General features: G+C 43.8%; 1 protein-coding gene across 1 annotated transcript in view; it reads right to left on the bottom strand.

Moving 5' to 3' along the window:
* Positions 1-25,727, bottom strand: part of SLC1A1 (solute carrier family 1 member 1) — a 75,119-nt gene extending 49,392 nt beyond the window's left edge. The window contains exon 1 of the mRNA XM_086415267.1: positions 25,413-25,727. Coding sequence (XP_086271393.1) covers positions 25,413-25,503 — 91 coding nt within the window. The 5' untranslated portion in view covers positions 25,504-25,727. The remainder of the gene's footprint in view (positions 1-25,412) is intronic.
* Positions 25,728-25,910: the final 183 nt, after the last annotated feature.

The raw sequence follows: 25,910 nt of genomic DNA on the forward strand, positions 1-25,910 counted from the left end.
CGCAGCTAGAGAAAGCCTGTGTGCAGCAACAAAGACCCAGCACAGCTACAAAAAGGAAAATAAAAATTTAAAAAGAGAAAGGCAGATATGCAAATTATGTATCTGGTAGGGATCTACCACCTGGGATATATAAAGAACTGTTACAACTCAAGAATAAACAGGCAACCTCAATTTTTAAAAATGGGCAAAAGATTTAAATAGATACTTCTCCAAAGAAAAATATACAGCTGAACAATAAGCACATGAAAAGATATTCAACAGTATTACTCATTAGGGAACTATAAATCAAAACCACAATGAAAAACATTTGTTAGAATGGTTATAAAAAGCAAGCAGAAAATAACGTATGTTGGTAAAGATGAGAAGAAACTAGAACTCTCTCACATTGTATGAATGTAAAATGGTACGGCCCCCGTGGAAAACTATTTGACAGTTCCTCAAAAAGTTAAACGTACTGTTACCGTACGACCCAGCAGTGTTACAGCTGACCTAGGCAATTCTTCTCCTAGGTAGAAGGGAATTGGAAACGTATCTTTGCAAAAGAACTTGTACATGAAACATTCTTAGCAACATTAATCATAATAGCCAAGAATTTAAAAAACAATAACTATCTATTAATACTGGATAAACAAAATGTAGTGTGTTCATACCCTGGAACATTATTCAGCTACAAAAAAGTGTGAAGTACTAACACATGCCATAGCATGGATGAACCTTGAAAACTTTAAGCTCAGTGAAAGAATCCAGACACAAAAGGCCACATACTATATGACTCCATTCACACAAAAGGTCCAGAATAAGCAAGAGACAGAAAGCAGATTAGTGGCTGCCAAAGGATGGGGTGAGTGATAGGGACTGACTGATAACAGGCCTGAGATTTCTGGGGGGTGTGACTGAAAGTGTTCTGAAATTAGACAGTGGTGATGGCTGTACGACACACTGAATATACTAAAAACCCCTAAATGGTACACCTTAAATGTAACTTTTATGTTATATGAATTTTACCTCAATTAGAAAAAGCATATATACTCTCAAAGTGAATTGATTTAAAAAACAAAAAAAAAGAGAAAGGCAGGTGATACTGTGATTCATTTCCATTTTGATTGGGTGACAATTGGATGACTTTTTCCTGGGGTGGGAGAGAAGACAAAAACACATGGAGACTCTTTTTTCCTTTTAGTTCTCATACTATCAGGACAAAGATTGCCAAAGATGTGGCATTTTGTTCAAGCTTTCACTTAGTATGATATGGATGAGATTATCAGATCTGAAGGCCTTACCATCTGGAAAGACCAATTAAAAAACCCATGTGATGCCAGACATGTTTATTAACAGCTCAGAAAGAAGATGATCAATTCAAAGAAAAGTTGTGATTACAGATTGTAGTTCATAGCCCACAAAGGAGATGTGTGAGAGCTTACTTTTTAATTACAGGGCATAAAAATCAATCAAAACAACCAAGAGAAAACCAGGATTAATCTGAGAACAATATGACCTGACAATCTCTGTAGGAAAAGAAAAATCAAAGTTAGCAGTCACATTCATTTGACTAGAGGCCCTGTTGCACAAGGTCAGTTTGCTAAACTCTAGGGAGGATACACTTGTGGTTCTGGTCCTCATGTGGTTTATAGTCTAGGAGAAGATACAAGTCCCTTTGGAAACTCCCACGTGTCATGCAGGTCTGCAGTTGAGTCTGCTCCAACACGTACTAGTTGGAGGACCTTAGGGAATCTATTTAACCTCACTAATATGTAGTGTCTTCACCAAACAGACATAACAACAGTAGCTACATCATGTGGTTCCCAGTGTTAAGCGGAATAATAAATTCAGATGATTTAGCTCCACCCCCTGCAGGAAGGCTCAGTGTTAGCTGTGACTGAGTAACAACAGAGGTAATAGCAGCAACAAAACTAGAGAGAACAGAGCTTTTAAAATGGGTGTAAGCTCTCTCCAGTATAAGCAGGATATAATGAAAAGAGGAGTCACGAATCCAGATTTTAATTCCATTTCTACCACATACTTAGCTGTCACTTAATGTCTTTGATTTTGGCTGCTTCATTGAAGTGCTTGAAGTATATACGTCAACAAAGGTACATCAGAAATTTGTGAGAACCAAAGGAGAAAATATATGTAGGAAGCACTTTGATTTCAACCAAAGAAATGCATCCTATTTCACAGTGTAGTTACCTTATTATTCTTCATTGTTCGAATTTCCTTGAAGACCACTCAAATTATAGAGCTATTAATGGTGGAAAGTTAGGAGGCTTACAGACACTCCCAGTGGAGGGCTGAGCAGAAACTTATTTCAAGCAGGCAGAAGCTCAAGTTTTGTTTATTTCACTCAGCTCTCGACTGTCCTCCAACTAACAAATTATACAAATACCAGTCTGAGAAACACGGTGAGAAAGGTGAAGATCCTAAGGCAGACAGAACAGAAAGAATGCGACATACGTTTGGCACAACTGGGCCCAAACCCTGCTCATCATTTATGCCCTGGCTCTGGGACCGAGGGTAAACAACTGCCTCTTTGTGCCTTAGTTTTCTCATCAGACAAGGAACGATAGTTGACTCAGAAACATAGGGTAAGGGTTAAATGGGATAAAGTGTAAAGTGAGAGTTCTCTTCTTCTTCCTCCACCTCCCTTCAGGGACGGTGGACCTTCCCTGTTGCTTCTGCCTTTCTCTTTGGGGAGCAGAGGGATCAGTGTTAAAAGGTGACTGTGAAAGCAGAGGAATCAGATATTTCCCACTTTTTCCTGTTGCAAAGAATGAAGGTGATGACTCTTTCGTCTGAAAGAAGCCACACACTGCATTGACAGGTGGTTGGTGTTGTAATGGGCCTTGGGGCCTCTATCACCACAGATTCTAAATAACGGAAGACGTCTGCAGATGGAAAGCACAAAGACACTTACAAAACCTATTTAATAAAAGAATAACCTTTTCACCACTCTGGGAAACAACAGAAACTTTGCCACCTGCTATAAAAATTAAAAAGAGGAACTACTCTGTTCTTCAGAGTGTAAATATATTTTAATGATTTTTCACAGTTTAAATCAAAGATTGTAAATATCCAAGGACGAGAGTCAGGGAAGAAGTGCAAGAAGTAGGCCTGCGGGGCTCCTGACAGGTCCAGTCAAGCACTGTCACATAAAAGTGAGGTCCAGGGTGGCCTCATCTTCATTTTTCTTAGAGATATGGTTCATTGTGTGAAACCACTCAAGTTTTAAATGTTAACAAAAGCTTAAAGACAATCATGAAACTCTGTGAGGTTGCACCAAATACCTCTTCAAGCCAACTTCCTTTGAAGTTGTCATTTTTCATTCTGTTTTTTCCACTTAAGACAGTACAGGAACAGGATAAAATACAAGAGGGAAAGCCACTGTGATCAGAGGAAGGCAAACGCCACAGGGACCAGGAAATGATTATGAGGATCTCATACAGCCTCCGGTGATCTTGAGTGGATCTGGCAAGTGTTATCTGACTAGCTTCTCTCTGCACCACAGGCAGAGAGGGCAAAGTGAGGAGGTTGCCCCCTGCCATGGAGAACCTACATTCTAGTAGGCGGGACAGGACATGCACAGTGATGACAGCCTAGGAGAGTCTGATGGTCTACAGAATTTGTAGAAATTCAAAGCTTTCTTGAAATGCTCATCAGGCTGGAGTAAGAAAGGGAGAGGTTCAGATGCACCTTCCAAATGAGAATAGGAATTCAAAAGGCAGGTACTAGTGAGGAAGAAGCAGAGTGGGAGAAACACCCAAGGACAGAAGAATCAGGGGGAAAAGAAACTAATACTCGTCAAGTCCTCTGTCCTAATCACCTTTACAGTCATCTACTCTAACAAGCCTTCAAAATACAGACAATCTACAGTTGTCCTGCAGTTAAACTAAAGTTGTCCTTTAGTTTAACTAAAGGGGAGTGACTCCAGGAGCCCCTGCAGATACCAAAATCTAAGTCCCCTATATAAAATGGTGTAGCACAGTGAATTCATACAAGGAAGGTCAGAAAACCTGCCCACAGTCACACGGCCAGCCCCAAGACCACGTCTGTCTGACCCCAATGCACAGCTCCCTCCATGAAGATGTTATAAGAATGTGTTTGGCCAGTGGTCTGGCTGGTGCTCAACAGGTAGTTTATAGAGAGCTGAGATGAGAAACCTAAGTTGGGGTATACCACAAAAGGCCTAGAATACCAAGGAGGAGAATTTATACTTCTCTGACCCTTAGGTCCCTTCATATAAACCAGGTCACTGTGAGGGTTAAATGAGATAAACCATGTGTTACACTGTAAAGTAGTATACCAAGATTAGCTATTAGTAGAGACAATGAATCGCCACTGAACATGTTTGCATAAGCTGGGCCTGGATTGATGATAAAACTGGCTGAGGTATGCAGGGGCTGAGATGTGTAGGATGGATTAGAACAGGGAGATAAGTAGTTAGGAGGCTGTTCTTGGAAAGGAAAGTGAAGCCATGCCAGACTTGGGGGATGGAAAAGGAGCTCCACGATGAGTGGGAAAGAGAGCAGGCTGAAGAAGAATGAGAATCCCAGATCCATGACATGGGCCAGGGAAAGGTTTGGCTGGATGATGATGGTGGTTCCTCGCAGAGCTTGGGTGAGAGTATGAATGAATTTATTAATTAATCTGTTTCCCAGAGGAAGGAGGAGGTCAAGGGAAGCCATCCTGACTGCTACGTCCCCATCACAAGCCCTGCCTTACTTCACTTGCTTGCTCAAACTAAACCAACCAGACAGGAGTGCAATCTGGCAGGAACCAGTTGACCTGTTGTATTCAACTGTCCAGATGTTCAGGCTGTTCAGGGCTGGTGTATACTGGTGTCTTTTGGAGGAAGGGCTCAGCTCTGAAGTCAGATATATCTGATCCAGAACCTTGCTCTTTACTCCCTTTTTCCTTGTGGCAACTCAAAAGGGCAAGTGGGTGAGCCCTAGTACCAGTGTGGTTCTCTAAAAGGATCTGGAACTGAAGGCCACACAGTGACGTGGCTTGAATTCAGAAACATTTTTAGAGGGTTGAAGAGAAGTGACTCTCCTAACAACCTGGTTAAGTACTCTTGTAGTTCAGAGAAAACACCGGACTGGAAGGAGGGAGGAGGATCTAATTCCTTGCCCCATACTAAAAATGTACAGCACAGAAGCAATCAGAACGCTGGGTGCCCTGCACACACTGCCTGGCCTTGCAGCGGCGGAAGACAAGAGATTCTGACAGTGGCTGCCTGGTAGGATGGGGGAGATGATGTTCTATGTGGTCCAAGGGTACATTCTGGCTGGAAAGATACCTCTATTGCCAGGAGAGAATTATCAGACTGCAACCATTCACCTATTTGTCCTTTTGAGTTGCCACAAGGAAAAAGGGAGTGACTTGAGATTCTACAAAAGAGCAAGGTTCCAGATCAGATATATCTGACTTCAGAGCTGAGCCCTTCCTCCAAAAGACACCAGTATACACTCAGAGAGAGAATTATCAGACTGCAACATCCTAGGGATAAAACCAGATGGATGTTTGGAGGAGCTTAGGCTCAGTAAGCTCTCCATCTCCCTACCTCTGGATGTTCCCCTCCACACCGTTAGCAGTGTTTCCCAAGAAGTCTGTATTCTGACCTCTTCGTGGGCTGCCCGCTCTCCCAGGTGATCCTATCTGCTCTTACAGATCCAATTTCCACCTCTGTGTCCTGGCTCACTCTGTCTCCCAAGTTCCAGGCCTTCAGGGAACCTCTACCTAGTGATATACCTCAACATGGGACCCAGCATGGTAAAAAGAAACCTATCTTTCCTTCTCCCAGAGGACTTCACTTTTCTTCCTAGTTACCTCGTGGTTTTAAAGTAGGTCCACTGGTTATTTGACACTCTTCCCATCAGGAGGTGGGGTCTTTGTTCCCTTCCCTTAAGCCTGGGTAGGCCTCTGTAATGGCCTTAATAAAGAAAATAGAGCAGAAGTGAGCTGGCATGGAGCCTGAGGCCAGGTTAGAAAAGGGATGGCTTCTGATGATACCTCTTCTTGGGATACTCCATTAAAGTCCTGAGATCCCATGTAAAAAGTCCAGCTACCCTGAAGCTGCCCTGTTGGAGAGAGATCCCATGTAAAAAGTCCAGCTACCCTGAAGCTGCCCTGTTGGAGAGACCACACGGGGCAGGGTGTCGGGGGGGAGGGTGGGAGAGAGAGTGAGCAAGGAGAGCGAGAGCAAGAGAAAGAAGACAGCTATTTGAGTCTTTCAGGCAGCAGACACATGAGTGATGGCCCTTTAGTTGATTCCAGCCCAGCCATCATCTCCCTGTTATCACAAAAGAGACCCTAGGTGAGACCTGCTTATTTGAGTCCAATTAATTCCCAGAACCATGTGGGGTAATAATATGATTGTTATTTTAATCCACTAAGTTTGGGAGTAACTGGTTACATAGAAATAGACACCCGGAAGAGTTCCCTATCTCCCTAAACTGTGTTGTCATCACAGACGTTTTTTGGAGGGCTGTGTAGGCTATGATCAGGTGCCGGTCTAAGCATAATTAACTCTGACTGATTTTCACAACTCTGTGACGTAACTCACCGAGAGGGTGCGAGACTGAGGCACAAGGAAGTGAAGTTGCTTGCCCAGGGTCCACGAGAAGTAAGTGACCCAGCTGAGATACCAAAGCAGCTTGGGTCCAACGTGGTGCACTTTGGGGACATTCTAGACGACTTAGCATCCCATCCCAGGCCCACACTGAACGGTCACAAAGTTCTGTTGATTCTGACTAAACAACTCTCAAATCTGTCTGTCTCCTTTCCATCTGCATTTACACGGACTTGGTTCAGGTCAGCCTCATTTCTCACCAAGACTAGTTCATCAACTTTCTAACACCTCTCTGCTTCTGGTCTTATCTCTTCCAAATTCACCTTCTAAACCAAAGCCAGAATGATCTAGGATGCAATCTGGCTGAGTCACTTTCCTGCTTAACGCCCTTTCATGGTTTTCCATCACAGGCTGGCACCCAAGCTCCTTGGTCCCACCCTGCCTCAAGCCCCACCCACTGTTGCAGTTCTACCCGTGCCCGGGTCTCCGAGTCTGTGCACACTGCTCCCTCAGTTTTCCTACTTGACTTGTTGACCATCACAGCCACTTCAAAACTCAGCTCAAAGCTGTCTGGAAAGCCCTCCCAAACTCCTTTTGTGACATGTGTGTTCACATAACCAAGAAGGAACTGGCTGGCCCTGTAGATGAGAAGTAAAAAAGATCTCTTATCTTCCACACCCCAAAGTACCAAAAACAAATAAATCAGATATCCTCCACGGAAAGTAGGGCAGCAACAGTCCAACGGAGGCTTTGCTTTTCATAGGAATGAAGACACCAGAAAGAAGGAATTCTGTGCACCGTTAAACATAGAACACCTCTTGAAACACTGGATCTGTCTGTGTTTCAGCCAGACAGCTGAACCAGCCAGACTCTTAAGGGTGTGTGTGTGTGCGCGTGTATTTATTATACAGCAAAGTTGACTTTTACTGTACAGTCCCAGGACTTTTAACATGTGTTAAAATTCTTAGAACCACCATCAAAATTAGGATGTGGGTATAGAACAGTTCCTGCACTCCAAAGAACTCCCTCATGGTATACCTTTATAGTGATACATAAATACAGACACACGCACAACACACACACACCCTGGCAATCTCTAATTTGTTCTCCATAACTATGCTTTTTTTCTTTTTGAGAATGTCTTATATATAAAGTTATACTCTACACAGCCTTTTAATACTGGTTACTCTCACTGATTTTGCCTTTGCGATTCATCCATGTTTTGTGCCTATCAATAATATGCTCCTTTTTCTTGCTGAATGGATCACACTTTATAGGTGGACAGTATTTTTTCATTCATTGAAGGATATCTGGGTTGCTTCCTGTTTTGGGGTGATTATGAATAAGAGCTGCTATAAACATTGTGAACAAGTTTTCACCTGAACATAGTTTTTTCTCTTTCTAGGATATATATACCCAGGAGTGAGATTGCTGGGTCATATGGTAAGTATATATTTAACTTCTAGTGTTAGTTTCTCAGTCATGTCCAACTCTTTGTAACCCCATGGACTGTAGCCCGCCAAGCTCCTCTGTCCCTGGAATTCTCCAGGCAAGAATACTGGAGTAGGTTGCTATTTCCTTCTCCAGGGAACCCAGGGATCAAACCTGGGTCTCCTGCATTGGCAGGCAGATTCTTTACCATTTGAGCCACAGGAAACTGCCAAACTGTTTTTTTATATTAGCTATACCATTTTATTTTCCCATCAGCAATGTTTAAGAGGACAAGTTTCTCTGTGTCTTCATCAACATCAAGTATTGATGGCATCAGCATCGAGGCATGTAGTGGCCTCTCACTGTATTTAAATTTCCAATTTGACTTATACACATTATGAGATGATTACAATAAGCTTAGTGAACATCCGTCATTTCATATAGATACAAAATTTAATCAACAGAAAATTCTTTTCACTGTTTCATTGTGATTTTCATTTATATTTCCCTAGTGGAAACAGTGTCAGACTTTATTTTTCTGGGCTCTAAAATCACTGCAGATGGTGACTGCAGCCATGAAATTAAAAGACGCTTACTCCTTGGAAGAAAAGTTATCACCAACCTAGATAGCATATTCAAAAGCAGAGACATTACTTTGTCAAGAAAGGTCTGTCTAGTCAAGGCTATGGTTTTTCCTGTGGTCATGTATGGATGTGAGAGTTGGACTGTGAAGAAGGCTGAGCGCCGAAGAATTGATGCTTTTGAACTGTGGTGTTGGAGAAGACTCTTGAGAGTCCCTTGGACTGCAAGGAGATCCAACCAGTCCATTCTGAAGGAGATCAGCCCTGGGATTTCTTTGGAAGGAATGATGCTAAAGCTGAAACTCCAGTACTTTGGCCACCTCATGTGAAGAGTTGACTCATTGGAAAAGACTCTGATGCTGGGAGGGGTTGGGGGCAGGAGGAGAAGGGGACGACAGAGGATGAGATAGCTGGATGGCATCACCCACTCGATGGACGTGAGTCTGGGTGAACTCCGGGAGTTGGTGTTGGACAGGGAGGCCTGGCGTGCTGTGATTCATGGGGTCACAAAGAGTTGGACACGACTGAGCGACTGATCTGATGATCTGAATGGCCAATAATGCAGAACATCTTTTGTGTGTTACAGCCTCTTTGGTAAACTGTCTGTTTTTTAAAGTTGGATTATTTTCTCACTATTGAGTTTTGAAAGTTCTTCTTTTAGATCTCTGTTCCATGGTTGAGTTAATTTTGTATAACACTGTATAACATAGGAAGAAGTTCTTTTTTTTTGGCATATGAATGTCTAGTTGTTCTGATACCATTTGCTGAAGACTCTTTTGTCTTTGTCAAGAATCAATTGGACATATTTGTATGGGTCTACTTCTGGAATTTATATTCTATTTTATTGATCTTTGTGTCTATCCCTTCACCAAACTACAATGTCTTGATGCTTGTCTTAAAATAGGATAGTGTAATTCTTCCAACTTCCTTCTTTTTCGAAATTGCTTTTGTTACTCCCTTGATTTTCCCTGTAAGTGTAGATGTCTGATATATCTAAAAAAAAGTACTTCTGAGATTTTTAACTCAAATTACATTAAAGCTATAAGCCAATTTGAGAAGAACTGACATAAGCATTATGATGTATCTTCCAATCTATGAACAGGTATGTCTGTTTATTTAAGTCTATAATTTCTTTCATCAGTGTCCTGTAATGTTCAACTGTAGATCCCATCCATACATTTCATTAGATATATAAGCTATTTCAAATAATATTAATATTTTAAAAGTACCATCTCCAATTGTACATTATTGGTATATAGAAATAACAAATTCGTGGGGGTATTAATTTTGTATCTTGCAACCTTGCTAAATCACTTACTAGTTTTAGGAGTTATTCTATAGATTCCTTGGGATTTCCTTTGTAGAAAATCATGCCATTGTGAATAGGGTAAGTTATATTTCTCTCCAATCTAGTTCTTTTTCTTACTGTATCATTGTACTGGATCAGGCTTCCAGTGAGATACTGAAGTGTTTAAGAGTGAACATCCTTCATTATTCCTGATATTTTTAAGGGGAAAGCATTCAGACTTTCATTGCTAAATATGACACTAGCAGTAGGTTAGATTTGGGGGTTTGAGGTTTGTTGTTGTTGTTTTTTTTTTTTTTTTTTTTTACAATTCTTAAGAGTTTAAAGCAAAAATTCAATTGTGGTCCTTGTATAATTTTATTTCTCCTCTCTCAGGCTTTAACGTAGTTTGTACTGTGTGTGTGTGCTCAGTTCTGTCCAACTCTTCGTGATCCCATGGACTGTAGCCTGACAGGCTTCTCTGTCCCTGGGATTTTCCAGGTAAGAATACTGGAGTGGGTTTCCATTTCTTCCTCCAGGGGATCTTCCCAACCCAGGGATTGAACCCGCGTCCCCTGCATGGCAGGCAGATTCTTTACCAATGAGCTACCTGGGAAGCCCTTAAAGCAGTTTATGACTTAATTATTTTCAAAGTATGTGGTTATTATCTAAACAACTTCAAATGTTTCTGTAATGCTATGAATTCAATAAAACTTAGCTATGAGTACACACTGAGGGCATTTATGAAATAGTTCAGGAGCATAAAAGATAAAACATTTGTTGTAATTACCACTCAATGTCCATTGTCCCTGCTATTACAACATACCTGCCCACTCTCAGTCTGTTTTAGGTCCAGTTCAAGCTATAATAATTCAGAAGTTGGGGGAAGAGGGTGGGATAAAGGAGTGGCTTTGGCCTGGTCCATCAGATAATCATGTTCCCTTAGTCCCAAGGCTGATTATGGAATGGTCCTATAACCCAACTAAAGCCCCACAGTCTGGTCTCAACAGATAGAAACTTTTCTGCTGAGTGTGAAGCATGGAAATGGAAACCCTGAACTGTGCTTGTAGCTGTCTCATCACCAATGGGAGCATCTCACCCGAGAGTGAAAATAACAGAAGACTGCAGAGACGGTACATAAAAAGAGAACAGGACAGAATGATACTTTTTGAACTTCTGAATCTAGCTATACCTGAAACCAGTTACCATCTCTGAGCTCTTAAATTTTTTGAGCCATAAATTCTATGCCTCACTCTCCACTTTTCTGGCTTAAGCCTGTTCAACCTGGATTTTCTGTCACTTCCAATTAGAAGAGTGGGGAGACAGAATGTGTCACTGATATTCTGGGTGTGACCTCTCTCAATCACATTTGCCCTCTTTGCATGAAAGAAAGGCTGGCTCACATGAGGGCAAGGTCTTCTAGCTGTGGAGGCCACGGGGATGGGCTGGTGGGATAGGAAGAGGCGGGAAAATGGTCATGCTGGTACATGGATGCAGGCTGGTACGCAGATGTAGGATGCTGGTACATGGAGGCAGGCTGGTACACAGATGTAGGACGCTGGTACACGGATGCAGGATGCTGGTACACAGTGACAGAGGATGCGGAAGTCCTTATACTACTTACTCCTCCAAATGCCCACAGCAGGGCCTCCAGGATCACCAGACATCATCAGACTAACTTCTCTCCCATCATTTATAGACCTTGATAACAGTGTCCCAAGAAAACCTCTTGGCATGGCATTCAATGCTGTGTGGCTTTGTGCTGGTTATTCTCCCTCTGTCCTTTAGATTGACCTCTTGTCCTTTTTTCACCCTGCTTTGTGTCCCAGGAGGCTGAGTACAACTATGAGTGCATGATAATTGCTATTTAGTGCATATGACCAGGAAGCCACTGCATTACGTGGTTTTTACTCATTAAACCTGATTACGAAAGGCAGGAAAAAATAGTTGAGACACCGTACCATTAGCAGAGTATGAAAACTGGGTCACAGGAATGTGGGTACAAATTCTGCCACATTGTCCCAGCACCACCGACCCCAGAGAGGCATCATAAATACGGCCTCTCCGGTAACTGACAATGGCTATGGTAATGTACACATGAGAAGTTAGGTGCCTGCTTCCTACACCTCAGGACTTCTCCCAGGCTTCTGGGAGCCCTGGAGTCCAAAGAGTCCCTTGAGTTCAAGTGAGGATAAGGTTGGTTGTAGGGCCAGTCCACAGAAGTCCAGTCTCTACAGCAAGCATTCAGCTGGCTTAGAGACCCAGCTTGCTCTCATCTAGGAACAACCAAAACAAACAACAACCAGACTGTCCCTCTCCCCACAAGGTGGGACTATCCCACATGTGTTTTGGTGTCATTTCCTGAGATATATACCTCTGACTTGACATGTGGGTTCTGGTCTACTTTATTCTTCCATTTTCTACCTGTGGTCAACTTTATTTTTCTTCTTCTTCACCCCTGCCCCCACCAACTGCCCTCTTCAAATGGTTCTTATCTGCTAAACTCATGGGTGATTCTACTACCAGCTTATTTTATACATTTCTGTGAAAGAGCGTGATCTACCTTGCGGTCGTACTCGACTCTTTCCCCTCCTTGGCACCTGGGCAAATACCTGGCCTCCAAGTCCCTGAAGGAGTGAGAAGCCTCCTCACCCTGACATACACAGTTTGGAGAGGCCCTGGGATCCTCTGCTTGAAGGACACACCTTTTTCCTCAGGTTTTATGTCAGATTTTCTGGGAACCCTACCTCTTCACAATAACCAGTTTTACAACTCCCAGAAACACCTCCTTGGTTCATTACACAATCTTAGAAAGCTTCTTTCCAAGTGTAAAAGAAATCTGACCATCTACCCCACAGCAGGGTTTAGGTGGGGGCAACTTGAGAGCAGGAAGAGATGGGCCTCTGCCTGAGAAAGAAGGGAGCCAGTCATCCTGGATTTTCTAGACCTGTCAGAATCCTGGAATTACCAGCTTGATGAATCCTGCACCCAGAATGCTAAATCTAAGCAACCGGTGCTCTCCACCTTTTTCAGCCCATTCCTCACCTCTGCTTCAGAAATCTGTGTTACCTGCCTATTTTCACCATGCGCCTACCTGCTAACGGTTTACCCTTCTCTCCCAACTCCTGTGAAGCCGCAACTCTGATCTCTCCTTCTCTACTCCCAGAAGGACTGCAGAAATAATTACTTTTATCTTCATATGAGTTGAAGTGTATTTGAAGAATTTTACATTTCTTAAATTAAAATGAAAGGAGTACCCAGTATTGAAAGTTTGGTCAGGAATCTCTGTTTCTAAATACTTCAGATACTTGTCTTAATCCTCACTGGTAGAAAAAAGGCAAACACAGACCAGCTTGTTTATTATTTTACATTACTCATATATAGAATATTAAACATGTTATATAGCCACAAAAAGGGGCCCAGATGCCCTTTCCCAGAAGATGAGAGTAGGGCCCAGAACACACATACAGATAACACTGTCTTCCAGTGTTTTCAAGGAATAATACTGTAACCAGGACCTACGTTTTACCACTTGCATGCCTCCCTTTTTTATTTCTGGGAAACAATAACAAACATTTATAAGATACTTTTATAAAGTACTTCACATGTATTAGCTCATTTGATAACAAAATATTAGATTTAAGGCCTAAAGATGGGTGTAAATGCATTTAAGATGATGTCAAGAGACAAAAGAAAAAAAAAAAAAGAAAAGAAAACCATGGTTGAGTATGATCTTTCATAGTAATCCTAGAAGGCTTTGTTTACTTCTGGAATCTTGGAATGTTTTATGTTTGTGAAGATCTTGAGTCTTTCTCAGTATTGCCCTCATGAACACATGTTCCAGGGCATGAGGAGAGTCTGTAAAAGGGGAGAAAGACTATCTGAGCAAAAAGTCATAGCTGCAAACCTCACTTACTGCCATCTACCAAACCTCTTCCCTAGAACACAGAGCCCTGAGCAGGATTCACAAAGCGATGAGCAATGCTTCCGGAAACTTCAGGATCTTGATCTTGGACTCAATAAATCCAGTGTCCTATGGTTACTCACTTGCAGTTAAAAAAGCAGCCAAACCTTACCCAATTATTTCCACATAAAAACAACAATAAATGTAAACTTCTGTTTTTTCCCACAAAATAAACAAGCTAGTTAGAAGTTACTGGCAAACACTTCTATTCAGTGCAAGTGGCAAATGCAGCCACAGAGGAGAGCTGGACATTTTTGTCAAGGTCTGTGGGCTCTGCACTGGCAATGGGATCTCCACCTCTGTTACGTGGAACTCAGAAGCTCCCCCATGTGATGAAACCTCAGGAAATTCTCTGGGTGTAAGAAAGAAATCAATGAAGCAGCAGCAGAAATGGGGCAAATCGTTTTTGTCTCCTGATTGACAATTAACTTTTGCTAACAAAAAAGTAAAAACTCATCTTCAAAATCTTTAACAACCAAGTCTAGCATTTGTCCAAGCTGTTCAAGCTCAAGGTCTACTGGAACAGGAAGCACAGTCAGGCTAATTAATCTCTTATCACAGAAATAATTTCCAGACAGGGACAGGAATGGGCAGAATTTGGACAATGATGTGAAAGGGTGCATGAAAGGGGAAACCTAGATAAAAAGTTCATTCAAAGACACAGGAGGTGCTAAATACAACATTCAAAAAGGCTCTACCATCCAAGGGTGATTCAGCTCCATGCTATGGCCCAACTTTAGGAAGCTGGATGGATCTTCCAATCTAATTCTGTCCAATTTCAGGATTGTATGGAACTATTATTTGGTCTAGTTAGCCCAAAGAATTCTCTGGAGATGAGGCAGGCTCTGGTTTCTCGAGGTCAGAACTTCCTCAGGGTAGAAAGGTGCTGTCCATTCCAAGAGTTCCAGGGTCATGCTGAGTTCACACTAAAGTGGTCTCAGAACCATTGGTGACCACGTGTGCTCTTCTGAGGCCCCCAAACTAGGAGGAAAGTATATTTCAGATGACTACAGCTTGGATGAGTTCCCCAGAGTCTCCACTCAAAAACTCATACACAACTGACTGGGAAACTAGGGGATCAATGGTTCATCAAGGCTTGAGCTCTCTCAATTCCACCTCTTCTTTGAAGGCTCAAGGCACATTGAGGCTTTCTTGCAGCATTTATCACACTTAGGCTCATGTCAATGATTTCTGTGCACGTACTGGCTCTGACAGACTAAAATGAAACAGACTTCAACTCTGCATCTCTTGCCAGTTAACATCAATACTTCTTCAATTTAAATTAATTGCTAAGTGAAGACATTTTCCCAGCAACGAACAACACTTTTCGTCTGACCTGCCAGTTCCCTTTGATTAACAGCAGTTGCCTAGAGAATAGTTTTGAGGATTCCAAGGCCATCACAAAGCTCCAGGGTAAAGAGTGTTGTAATCAGCTAGTGCTGCCTGCCATGGGACAGGCCTGGAAGCAGTGGCTCAAATACAGTACAATTTGGGAATATAAATTAAGCAATATAAGAGCACAGAGAAGGGAAATCATCTCTGATGGGCAGTCAGAGAAGTCTATCTGATAAAAGTGAAAAATGAGATCCACCATCAAGGATGGGTATAATAACGGTGAAACACAATGAGCAGAAGCAGAAGGACAGGAGAGCACTATACATCCTGGGAAAGTAACTTTTAGACAAGCTCAACTAGAGTAACTTCAAATAGAAAATTTATGTGGAAGAGGAATAAGGGAAAGTTCTAAATACTGTAGGATGCCTCAGGTTCAAAGACATAATAAAGAAAAGCCAAGAGACAGACAAGAGATGGAGTAAGAAGGAGGCTACTAGGCTTTATTTAGCTATTATACAAGAGTGAAGTCTGTAAGAACGCTCTGAACTATAATTTGGGTGTATCCAGGTTTTCTAGGAAGCAGTCTTACTTAATGGTTAATAACCACAGTTTTGGAGTCAGTTATGGGTGCAAATCCCAGTTCTGAGTGTGACCTCAGTCATGTATCTTAAGCCTTGTACATTTCAGTCTCCTTATCTGTAAAATAAATATAGGGTCAATTGGGAAATAATGTGCATAAAAGTCATAATAAACCCTCCATAAGTATTACCAATTAGACTTGGTTACCCACAAGAAAAATAAATTGTCAAAGGAGAAACTCCCTCATTGCTTCATAATTTGGGAAATCTCATATGAAACTTGTAAAGTGGTTAAGTGGCTCAGAAAATAAGTATATGAAATAGCCACAGAATCAGTTTATTTTCCAGTAATGCTTGGAGGCTTGGAGATTAGGCTTTCTGTGGTTAGGCATTTTTGATGATGGTCCATTTTTTTTATTGTTGACTTAATTCTTTACTGAATTATAAGTAACCAGATAATTATTAAGCAATACAACAGTGGTAGAATAATAATTTAATTTTACAATCTCATTCAAGATTCTCACCTAAGGGTTTCCTCCTTAGTCAAGTAAGTGCAGTTTTAACCCCCTGAGAAAAGCAAGTTCAAACTGTTATCTCAATGCAGCTGTAAAAATGAACGCACAGTGCAGACCCTCACTGAGGTCACACCTGAACAGAAGTTCCACTCCCAAAAGCCACCACTTTGCTTCAATAGGTTGACCTAGCAGCGTCACACGATGCTGCTACCAGGACCTTTCCTGGACACAGGAAAATCTGCTGTAACAACTGTCCTGCCTGTGGACCCAGTTATGGACTCTGTGACCAAGAAGGGCCCTGGGAACAAATACCTCAGCCTAAGCATGGAGGGACTGGTGGGAGGGTTTTGCTGCCTCAGTGCTGGTTCTAGGTCTTGTGGTGGAGAACGAGGCATAACTTCCTCTCTGTCCTGACGGAGTGGAGACCATGGCCCAGAGCTCACACAGCTGGGGCTGGGCCTGGGAGGGGAATCTCCCAGGACACACAGCACGAAGTGTCTACAAGCTGGGACGAGGTCTGCCCATCCCGGAAAACGCAGGAGTATTTGTTGGAAAGGAAATATTCTACCTCTGGTAATGGAACAGGCAGTCAGCAGATATTTTTCAAACACAGGGTAGTAACATTTCTGGCAATGAAATGAGTCACTGAAACACTTCCTTTCCATTAACAGAGGTGTTACTGTGGAGCTTACTAATTACAACAGAGCCCTCTTTGTCACCGTTTGGGTCTGTTTCCTCAGCAAGTATAATGAATTAGCTCCTTCCAAATCTATCTGCTGGGCTAAACTATAGCTCCAAAGTGAATTATTGGCTTAGTAGTAACTGTCTCCAATATTGTCTTCTATTAGATGTATGTGGAACATTCAAAATAGGAAAGGCTTGCTACTTTAACACACACTGCTGCAGAGGAGTCTAACTGGGCCAACTCAGTGTTGTCTAAGATGAGTTCATTTTCTTCAAGAGTGCTCCAGTCCCCACAGTATCTGTGACCCCAGATCTCCAGAGACATTAACACGGGGGAGACCTGCAGCTCCTCAGGCGGACAGAGCTGCCTGGCATCAGGCCAACATGTCACTGACTCCCTACAGGCCAGCTACTTCCAGTCTCAGCTCTATTAAAGGTAATCACAGCTCCTCCCAAGTAATTAACGTGGAAGGTGTTCTCTCTTTATAAGCAAGTGCTCATCTGAGCGTGTATATGCTCTCCGATTGCTAATTCCTAATCCCATTTATTTGTACCTTGTCTGTGCAACCCAGGGTTTTCTTCCACTGGAGCAACTACATGAGTGCCACCAAATCCAGATTTGGCATGTGTTAGCTTTCTACATCGGAGAAGGCAATGGCACCCCACCCCAGTACTCTTGCCTGGAAAATCCCACGGACGGAGGAGCCTGGTGGGCTGCAGTCCATGGGGTTGCCAGGAATTGGACACGACTGAGCGAGTTCATTTTCACGTTTCACTTTCATGCATTGGAGAAGGAAATGGCAACCCACTCCAGTGTTTTTGCCTGGAGAATCCCAGGGACGGGGGAACCTGGTGGGCTGCCGCCTATGGGGTCACACAGAGTCGGACACGACTGAAGCGACTTAGCAGCAGTAACAGCAGCAGCTTTCTACATCTTAAGCTTCCTTTATTTCTTATGCCCACTGCTCAAATTTTTGACAGATTACCATCTGTCATTTAGTCATTTAGTTTGATCAACTAAAAATCATAATCTTTTCAGTGATTCTACAACTCTGGTTCTGATTCTACATCTCTGGATTCTGATTTGGTTCCAAAACTAAAACCAAACCAGGCATAGGTATTCAAAGCCCAAAACTGTTTCCCTAATTCTTCCATATGTGAAACTGGGATCTAGTCAGCTAAACGATTGCTTCCCCAATATATTTAAGTAAGCAAATACATGCAAGATACACATTCCTGTATAAAAACAATATAAGTTTTTAGACCTCATATTACTGTTGTAATGAATAATTTAAAGCTGACATAGAACATTACCTTCATAACTGTTCCACACACAATTTACATTATTATATCCCAAGTCACAGATGTAGAACAACTGATTCAACATCAAGGTCGTTTTATCCTCTAGTAATGACTTTGTGTGTATGTGGGTTAAATCGCTTTGGTTGTGTCCAGCTCTTTGTGACGCTATGGACCATAGCCTGCCAGGCTTCTCTGTTCCTGGGATTCTCCTGGCAGGAATACTGGAGTGGGCTGCTATTTCCTCATCCAGGGGATTTTCCCCACCCAGGGATCGAACCTGAACCTGTGTCTCCTGCAACTCCTGCATTGCAGGTGGATTCTTTACCGCTGAGCCATCAGGGAAGCCAGTAATGACTTTAACTCTTCCTAAGTTCCCTAAGAAGAGTTCCTCTCAGTCTGAGCAATGAACTTAGGAATGACTACACAAGCATAGAGCTAAAGGATCTTAAATCTAGAAGGAACTTCAGTGATCTGACCCAGGGTCAACAAGCGTGCAGCACACGTGCCACTGCTCCCTGATCTTAAGCCCTTGGCAGACATCGGTAATCAATTTCAGAACTTTTGTTTCCAATTCTTTCTCAACAAAATATCACTTCAGACAGTTGGCTACCTATAAATGGGAGCTGGCATTTCAAACGAAATCTTTTTTCTCTTCCAGCTAATCCAAACCTCTCTTCCTTCTGATAAGAAGGGTAATAGGAATGCTTCTGCCCTCTAGGGGTCTATAACCTAGTTGTGAGGAAGAAACGTTTAACATACTTGATAAGTATGTATAATACTGTTAATCTGTCTTATGCAAATCAGAGGGTGAAGCAGGCAGAGAAGAATGTATGATGGAATTCAAGCTTAGGTTTGGGCTAATTTACTCATTCAATAAACAAAGATAACCTCTTACTATCTCCCTGGGTCATAAATGACTCAACAAATGTATTGAGCACACCAGGCATTGTGACAGGTGCTGTGGATATAGTGAGGGGCAGCCAGAACTCCCTCCCTCAAGGGCTCTTCAAGGGTCAGTGGGGAGGGCAAACATTAGTAAATACTCTAACTACTTGGACTTCCCTGTGGCTCAGACAGTAAAGCGTCTGCCTACAATGCGGGAGACCTGGGTTCGGTCCCTGGGTTGGGAAGATCCCCTGGTGAAGGCAATGGCAATCCCCTTCAGTACTCTTGCCTGGAAAATCCCATGGACAGAGGAGCCTGGTAGGCTACAGTCCATGGGGTCACCTGAGTGACTTCACTTTCACTTTTTTTCCAACTACAGGGCAACAAAGAGCAAGTTGATATTGGTTCTGTGCTGTGGGAAGGCATGATAGTTCTCCAAGCTGCTGCCCCCGCCAGGACTCCCTCTCCTGCTAGAGATCACCACCTCCTCGTTACAAGGACCAAACCTAGTCAAGGAGTGTCAGGTCAACCTGCCGAACACCTCACAGAGCCATCTTTTCCTTTCTACTCCCACTGCTGCTGCCCTGCTGAGGCCCCCATCTCCCTCTCTACCTGCACCTTGACAGTAATCCCCTGGGTGTTCTGCCCACCTGCAACATTACCCTCCTTGGATCCATTCGCCACATCCATCTGCCTCAAGGACCTTTTCTAAGCACAGTCCTGACCATGTCATTGCCCAGCTTCATCCCCAGGAGCACGTCTGAACTTATCAGTGTGGCATTCCAATCCCTCTACGATCCGGCCCCTGACCTCTGTGGCAGCTTTGCTTTTTTCCCTTATGTACCTCAGTCACACCCTTTACACCAGTCACACCAAGCGACTGAGTTCGAAGGTAAGAAGGGCAGACTTTGAAGGTGGAAAGAATAGCAGGGCAGCCTCATGGACCAAGGTGTAAGGGTGACGCTGAGCCTAGAGTGGAGACCAACCTGGTTAATGAGTCCGGCAAACCCCACAGGAACAGTGTTCCTCCAGGATATACACTGCAATTCCGACAGTCCCTAGAGACATGTTTCTGCCCCTTCTCAGTCTCAGGGGAGAAAGGGGCAACTGAAGCCCAAATCGAACACTACAGAGTCTTCATTCCCTATTTCAACATGGCACACAGCCAGACCACTGTGATCCTCAAGAGGTTCTGTGAGGACTAGGGAGATGGAGACAAAGAGGAGGACAGCATCCAAAGGAGGGGGAGGGAAAGTACAGTAAAGCTGGGAATTGCCAGTTGTTATCTGAGTGATCCTGAGCTCGTCCTGCGCTGTTTCATGTCTGTTTCCTCATCCATATAACGGCAAAGCAATAACGCCTACCTAACAGTTGCAATATTTTTCTCATTGATTTTTCTTAAGCATTTCCTAAGATTTTACTAACCATGACAGAAATGAGATTAGAAAAGTGGCTAATTGCACTAGCCTCCTAAGCTGGTCTCTCGGCTTCCACCCTTGTGTTTGCCATCTGTGGTCTAAGAGCAGCCAGGAGAGCAGATTAAGACAATCGGAACATGTCACTACTCTGCTCAAAACCTTTTAATGGTTTTCCAACTCCAGTAAAAATCAACGTCCTTATAAGAGCTCACACCATCCTATCGCCTCTCCCCTTCCCACTCCATTCCCATGCTCTTCCTCAAGCATGCTGGGATCGCCCCAGATATCTGTGCACGTGTTCCCTCACTTCTTCCCAGTCTCAACTCAACTGTCACCTTCTTAGCAGGGCCTGGTGGCTCAATGGTAAAGAATTCACTTGCCAATGCAGGAGATGCAGGTTCCATCCCTGGGTTGAGAGGGTCCCCTGGAGAAGGAAATGGTAACTCCAGTGTTCTTGCCTGGAAAATCCCAGGGAGAGAGGAGCCTGGCAGCTCATAGTCCATGGGAGTCGCAAAGGAGTTGGACACAACTTAGCAACTTAACAACAGCAGCAGCAGCAGCAGGGCCTTCCCATTCACCCTATTCCAACTATAACTGCCTGGAAGTTCCCCTCCCTGCTTTATGTTACTCTAGAACACTCTCACCATCCAATGTACTCTATACTGTAGTTTACCTCTTTATCCGGTTTACTGTCTACTTATCTCCACTTCAACATATGCTCCATGAGGACAGGGGTTTTATTTTGTTCACTGTTGTGTGCCCTGCCTCTAGAAAAGTCCCTGGCACACAGGAGATGCCTGATATAGATTTGTTGAATGAGCAAATGATTTAAGTGCCAGTTACAGTACTGGTATATTCTAAGGCTGAGCTGATTAGAGGCCCCGCAGCACAGGCTGAAGCACATGAGTTTCATGATAACAAAATACATTCTGAACACTGAGCTGAAGCCGTTCCCCCACCCCCATCCCATACTCAGGGTCTTCAGAGACATGTAGAAACACAGCAGGAGAGCTTATGCCACAGCTCAAATTAGCACTGCCAGATATATACTACAAGAGCCCCAGCGGAGGAGACATGAGGCTGGCTTGGGCAAGGATATTACTGAGAACATGAAGAAACTGTTCTCAGTTTTAGACAATAGAATCTGAATCTATAAATGATTGCTTCCTTTAGTGTGCTGAAGAAAATTATTCAGGAAGAATAAGCTTGTCGGTTCTGTCCTGTAAATAACAATAGCTATATCCTTTCCTGAAAATGCATAAGCTGGAAATCAGATTTTTCAAACGACTGAAATAAAGCACAACCTGTCTGGACAGAATGATCAGGCTTTATGTTGTGAGCGGGGTGAGGGTTCCATGAGTGCCTTGCCAACATTATACATGCTATGATCATTACCGGTTGACTTGAATTACAATGCACAGAATTCTCACACACTGATTCTGCTTGAACAGAATTCCCACTGAAAGCACAAAAATTCTTCCCTCAGAATTTCTGCCTGTTAAATGAAATGAGAATCATGCTATATGGGGCACAAAACAAAATGATTAATCCTTTCCATAGCCTTTTAAAACAATGAATAGTGAGTGCTCTGGAGGCTGGTGTTCACCTGGACAGAACATGTCATCAAAATACTTGAATCACCCTGGACTCAGAATTCTAGGCTGGACACCAACCAGGACAGAGAAAGACCATGAGAGACCTTATTTCATAAGAAAATATTAATTTCCTCAGAATCAAGGTATTCAAATCACCTTAAAATGACATTTACTGAGTGTCTGTTATATGCTAGTCATACAACCAGGTATTTTCACATTATCTTAATCAACTCTAATAGCATAGGAGGGAATGATCTATATCCCTATTTTCCAGATGAGGAAATTGAGGATTCCAGAGAATGAGAGATTTTGTCTAAATCACAGAGCATGACTAGATCAGAATTCAAATCTAAGACTCTTGACTCCAGTCTCTGTTCTTGTACTACTACACTACAGAAGCAAGGGAAAGGCCTGCAAGAATGGTAATGAATACAGTGAAAATTGTTCCTAATCCGTGGTGGCTCAGACCGTAAAGAGTCTTTTTGCAATACAGAAGACCCAAGTTTGATTCGTTGGTTGGGAAGATCCTGGAGAAGGGAATGGCAGTCCATTCCAGGGACAGAGGAATCCATGGGGTCTCAGAGTCAGATACGACTGAGTGACAGACACACACACACATACAATCAGATTTTACTAAAGGCCTCTCATCTGAAAATCTAAGATGTTATCTCCAGGACCTTGTAGGGTTTTACAGATAGTGAAAGATAGTCACTTTAACAAAGAAAGTCACATAACTATTCAGCCTCTTTATTTCTTGAGTAACAATATAAGGAAATAGTTAGTTTTTAGTATCTCTTTGTCCACAAAAGAAACTAACATTTACACCTAATAAAGATGACCTTTAATTACATCTCCTCTCACATACTGTCTTGAAAAATCAGAGGCTTTCAGCTGGTTGCTAAAAAGTTTTGCCCTTCACTTCAAAAATCAAAATATTTTAAAGTGTCAGGGCTGATGAATTATATATAGCAGGGACAAAATACTTCAGTTTTAATCAGAAGATGATATTCTGTCAGGGTAATAAAAACTTTTTCCTTTTTTAAGGTCCACATGTTGAAAGGTTCGGAAAGGAGGCTACATGAGACTGTTTGCGATCTCTGCATCAATTAAGACTGTTACAAAACTAAACTTACTATCATGGTCAAAAGCGCTTATGGATGGACTTAGCATCTCTGTTATAAGTTGGTTGCAATTTCACTTCTGGGTTTAACCCAGAATGAGTTAGCACAGATGACAGAGACAGAGGTGTGACTTTTGTACTCAAGCCCAGTGCTCCAAAGAAAGAAAGAGAAGAATCCTGGGAAGAGCCTTGTGATGGGTGCACTGAGGGTGGTGTAGGCCCGACACTTCTCAGACCAAGAGTTGAAATGCTCAGGACAGCCTAATGTTACTCCTTGAGGAGCAAATGTGCTGAAAGACTTCAGCTGAGTACTTACAGATTTAATATTGTGTTTTCCTTTCTGGACCAAAGAATCTGAAATCACGCTCCCAGGGCTTACCCACATTAAAACTGGAAAAAATTGCCCATCTGGCACCAAAGGCCCCATCTGCAAAACAGACATTTTATCCCCCGTGACCCGGAAGATGTATATACGTGACAGGTTCTGAAGGCCAGGGAACAATTTTCAAAATCTTTGCCAAACCAGCCTTCAGTGAATCAGTAAACTCAACACCAGCATGCCACACGTGGTCAACAGGTGAGTATTTCTGGAAAACTCCACAGCTGAAAAGGCAGGATCATTTCACTTCCACAAGGAATCGGGAGGGAAATGCCAGCCTACCCAAAACCATCCCGAAGAAGGGATTTCACAATTAATTCTGGACTCCTGTCACTAGGAAAATAAGACCATCTCATCTATTTGCCTGCAAGAAAATCACATCACTCTTTTTGAGGAATCTGTTATTTAAAATGTGATGGGGCAGGATAGCCCTTTCCTTAGAGTCACGTGACTCTTCTTGGGGAAAACAGAGCTAAGTAGTCAAGACTTGCTCCTCTGCTTCTCTCTTTTCCTCCCACAGATAGCCTCTGCTAAAGTAATTCCAGGATGTTGTTTATTTACTAGAAACCTGACTTTGCGCAAGGATCTAGAGGAGCAAATCCGACCCTGAGAATCGCGTTAACTTCCACAGACGTTTTTGGGGGCGGAGCACCAAGATAGAAAGCAGGTGACACCAAATATTCTGAGATTGAGCAGCAGCAGCTGGAGAGAAATGTGCTTGGGGTTGGGAGAGGCGAAGGCTACCCCTCCTCCCAGCTCCAGTTTCCAAATGGAAGGTGAGGACTTCAAAGGAGCCTCACCTGCTGGGTGTCCCCACCTGGGCCAGGTCTTGGAGGAAAGGAGACAGTTGGCTCCAACACCAAAGAGGAGCATCCCAGGGCCCAAGCTGTAAAACAGACAACCTGGCAGAAATTCAGAGTCGAAACTGGAATAACTCATACCTCTGAGCAATGGCTCAGACATTCACCTGATCCAGTGATGTGTCAGGAATAAATCACTTAAATACACCTTGTTTAAAAACAAGCAAATATGACTTAAATATTACTTTCAATAGAAAAGAAATGTGGCGAGCAGGGGAGCTCAAGGATGCGACCTCGGTAGATTTGCAGAGTGGAAAGGGAGAAATCTGATAGGTCTCCCTTCCCCTAGACTTCCTGCGGACCATCACTGCACATCCCTGAATTCAAGCACAAATCTGGCAGGTTTTCCGTGCCTGGGTACGGGCAGCGGCTCGTCGCCGCGTGGGCAGGTACCTTTACAAGCATTGACTAGGAAGAGTGACCGACTGTAACATCCAGTCTCCCTCCCGCCGGGGACCGGACCATTTCTGAGGTTAAGATGCCTCTTTCAGTTCAACCGCAAACCATCATCCACATTCGCTCTGTCCGGACAACGCATGGTTCAGGGAGGAAAAAAAGGAGGGGAGCAGATAGGATTTAAACAATTAAACCACATTTGCTTCCAAACGGTAAGAATCAAGACCTTGTTTCCCTTTCCCCCTTCCAAGCCCCTATGATCATTTTGGGTAAAGCAGGAACCCGAAGCTCACGGAGCACGCAAATGGGTGTCCCGGAGGAGCTTTGTTCTTAGTACGAAGAAATCAGCACCCTCGAGGGTAAGCCCCCGCGCGGTGTCGGAAGCCGAGGGGGCGCCGAGGAACCGAGCACCGGGTGCGCCAGCGCCATGCAGCTCCTCACACGCGCCCGCCCCGCACGCGGCCTGGGTGCTGGGAGCGCGTGAGAGTGCGCGCGTCGCCCACCCGCCACGCATCTCACCTAGCACCACCGCGACCACGGTGGAAAGTAGCAGCCAATTATTCCTCAGGAAGCGCTTCCAGTCGCATCCCTTCCTCGCCGGCTTCCCCATAGCTGGCGCCCGGGCTCGGAACCACAATAGAGGCGGCCGCTATTGTGCGTGGGGCTCGCCCGTGCGCGCGGGGGCCGGGGAAACCCTGGGACGGCCGCTAGCTCCGCGGCGCAGTGGAAGATTGCGGGCGCGACGCGGAGAGGGTGTGCGCTAGCTGCTGCAGCCGCTGCTGTCACCACCGCCGCAGCCGCCACCTGAGCTCGTGCGCCGCGCCTGCCGCCCGTGCTGTGCGTGGCGGGCGCGCCCGGCTCCTCCTGCCGCCGCCGCGCTTGCGGCACCCGGGCCAACCAGCAAGGAAGGAGGGAGGAGCGGCCGGCCCAGGGAGGCGGGTGCGTGCGTGGTGCGCCCGGGGTACCGTGGAGCAAGCCTGGGAGGGCGTTCGCGCTGCAGCTGGAGCCGGGTCGGCC

Source organism: Bos grunniens, chromosome 8 (genome assembly GCF_055505025.1).
Source record: "Bos grunniens cultivar Pamir isolate PY7600 chromosome 8, Bosgru_T2T1.0, whole genome shotgun sequence".
NCBI classification, from domain to species: domain Eukaryota; kingdom Metazoa; phylum Chordata; class Mammalia; order Artiodactyla; family Bovidae; genus Bos; species Bos grunniens.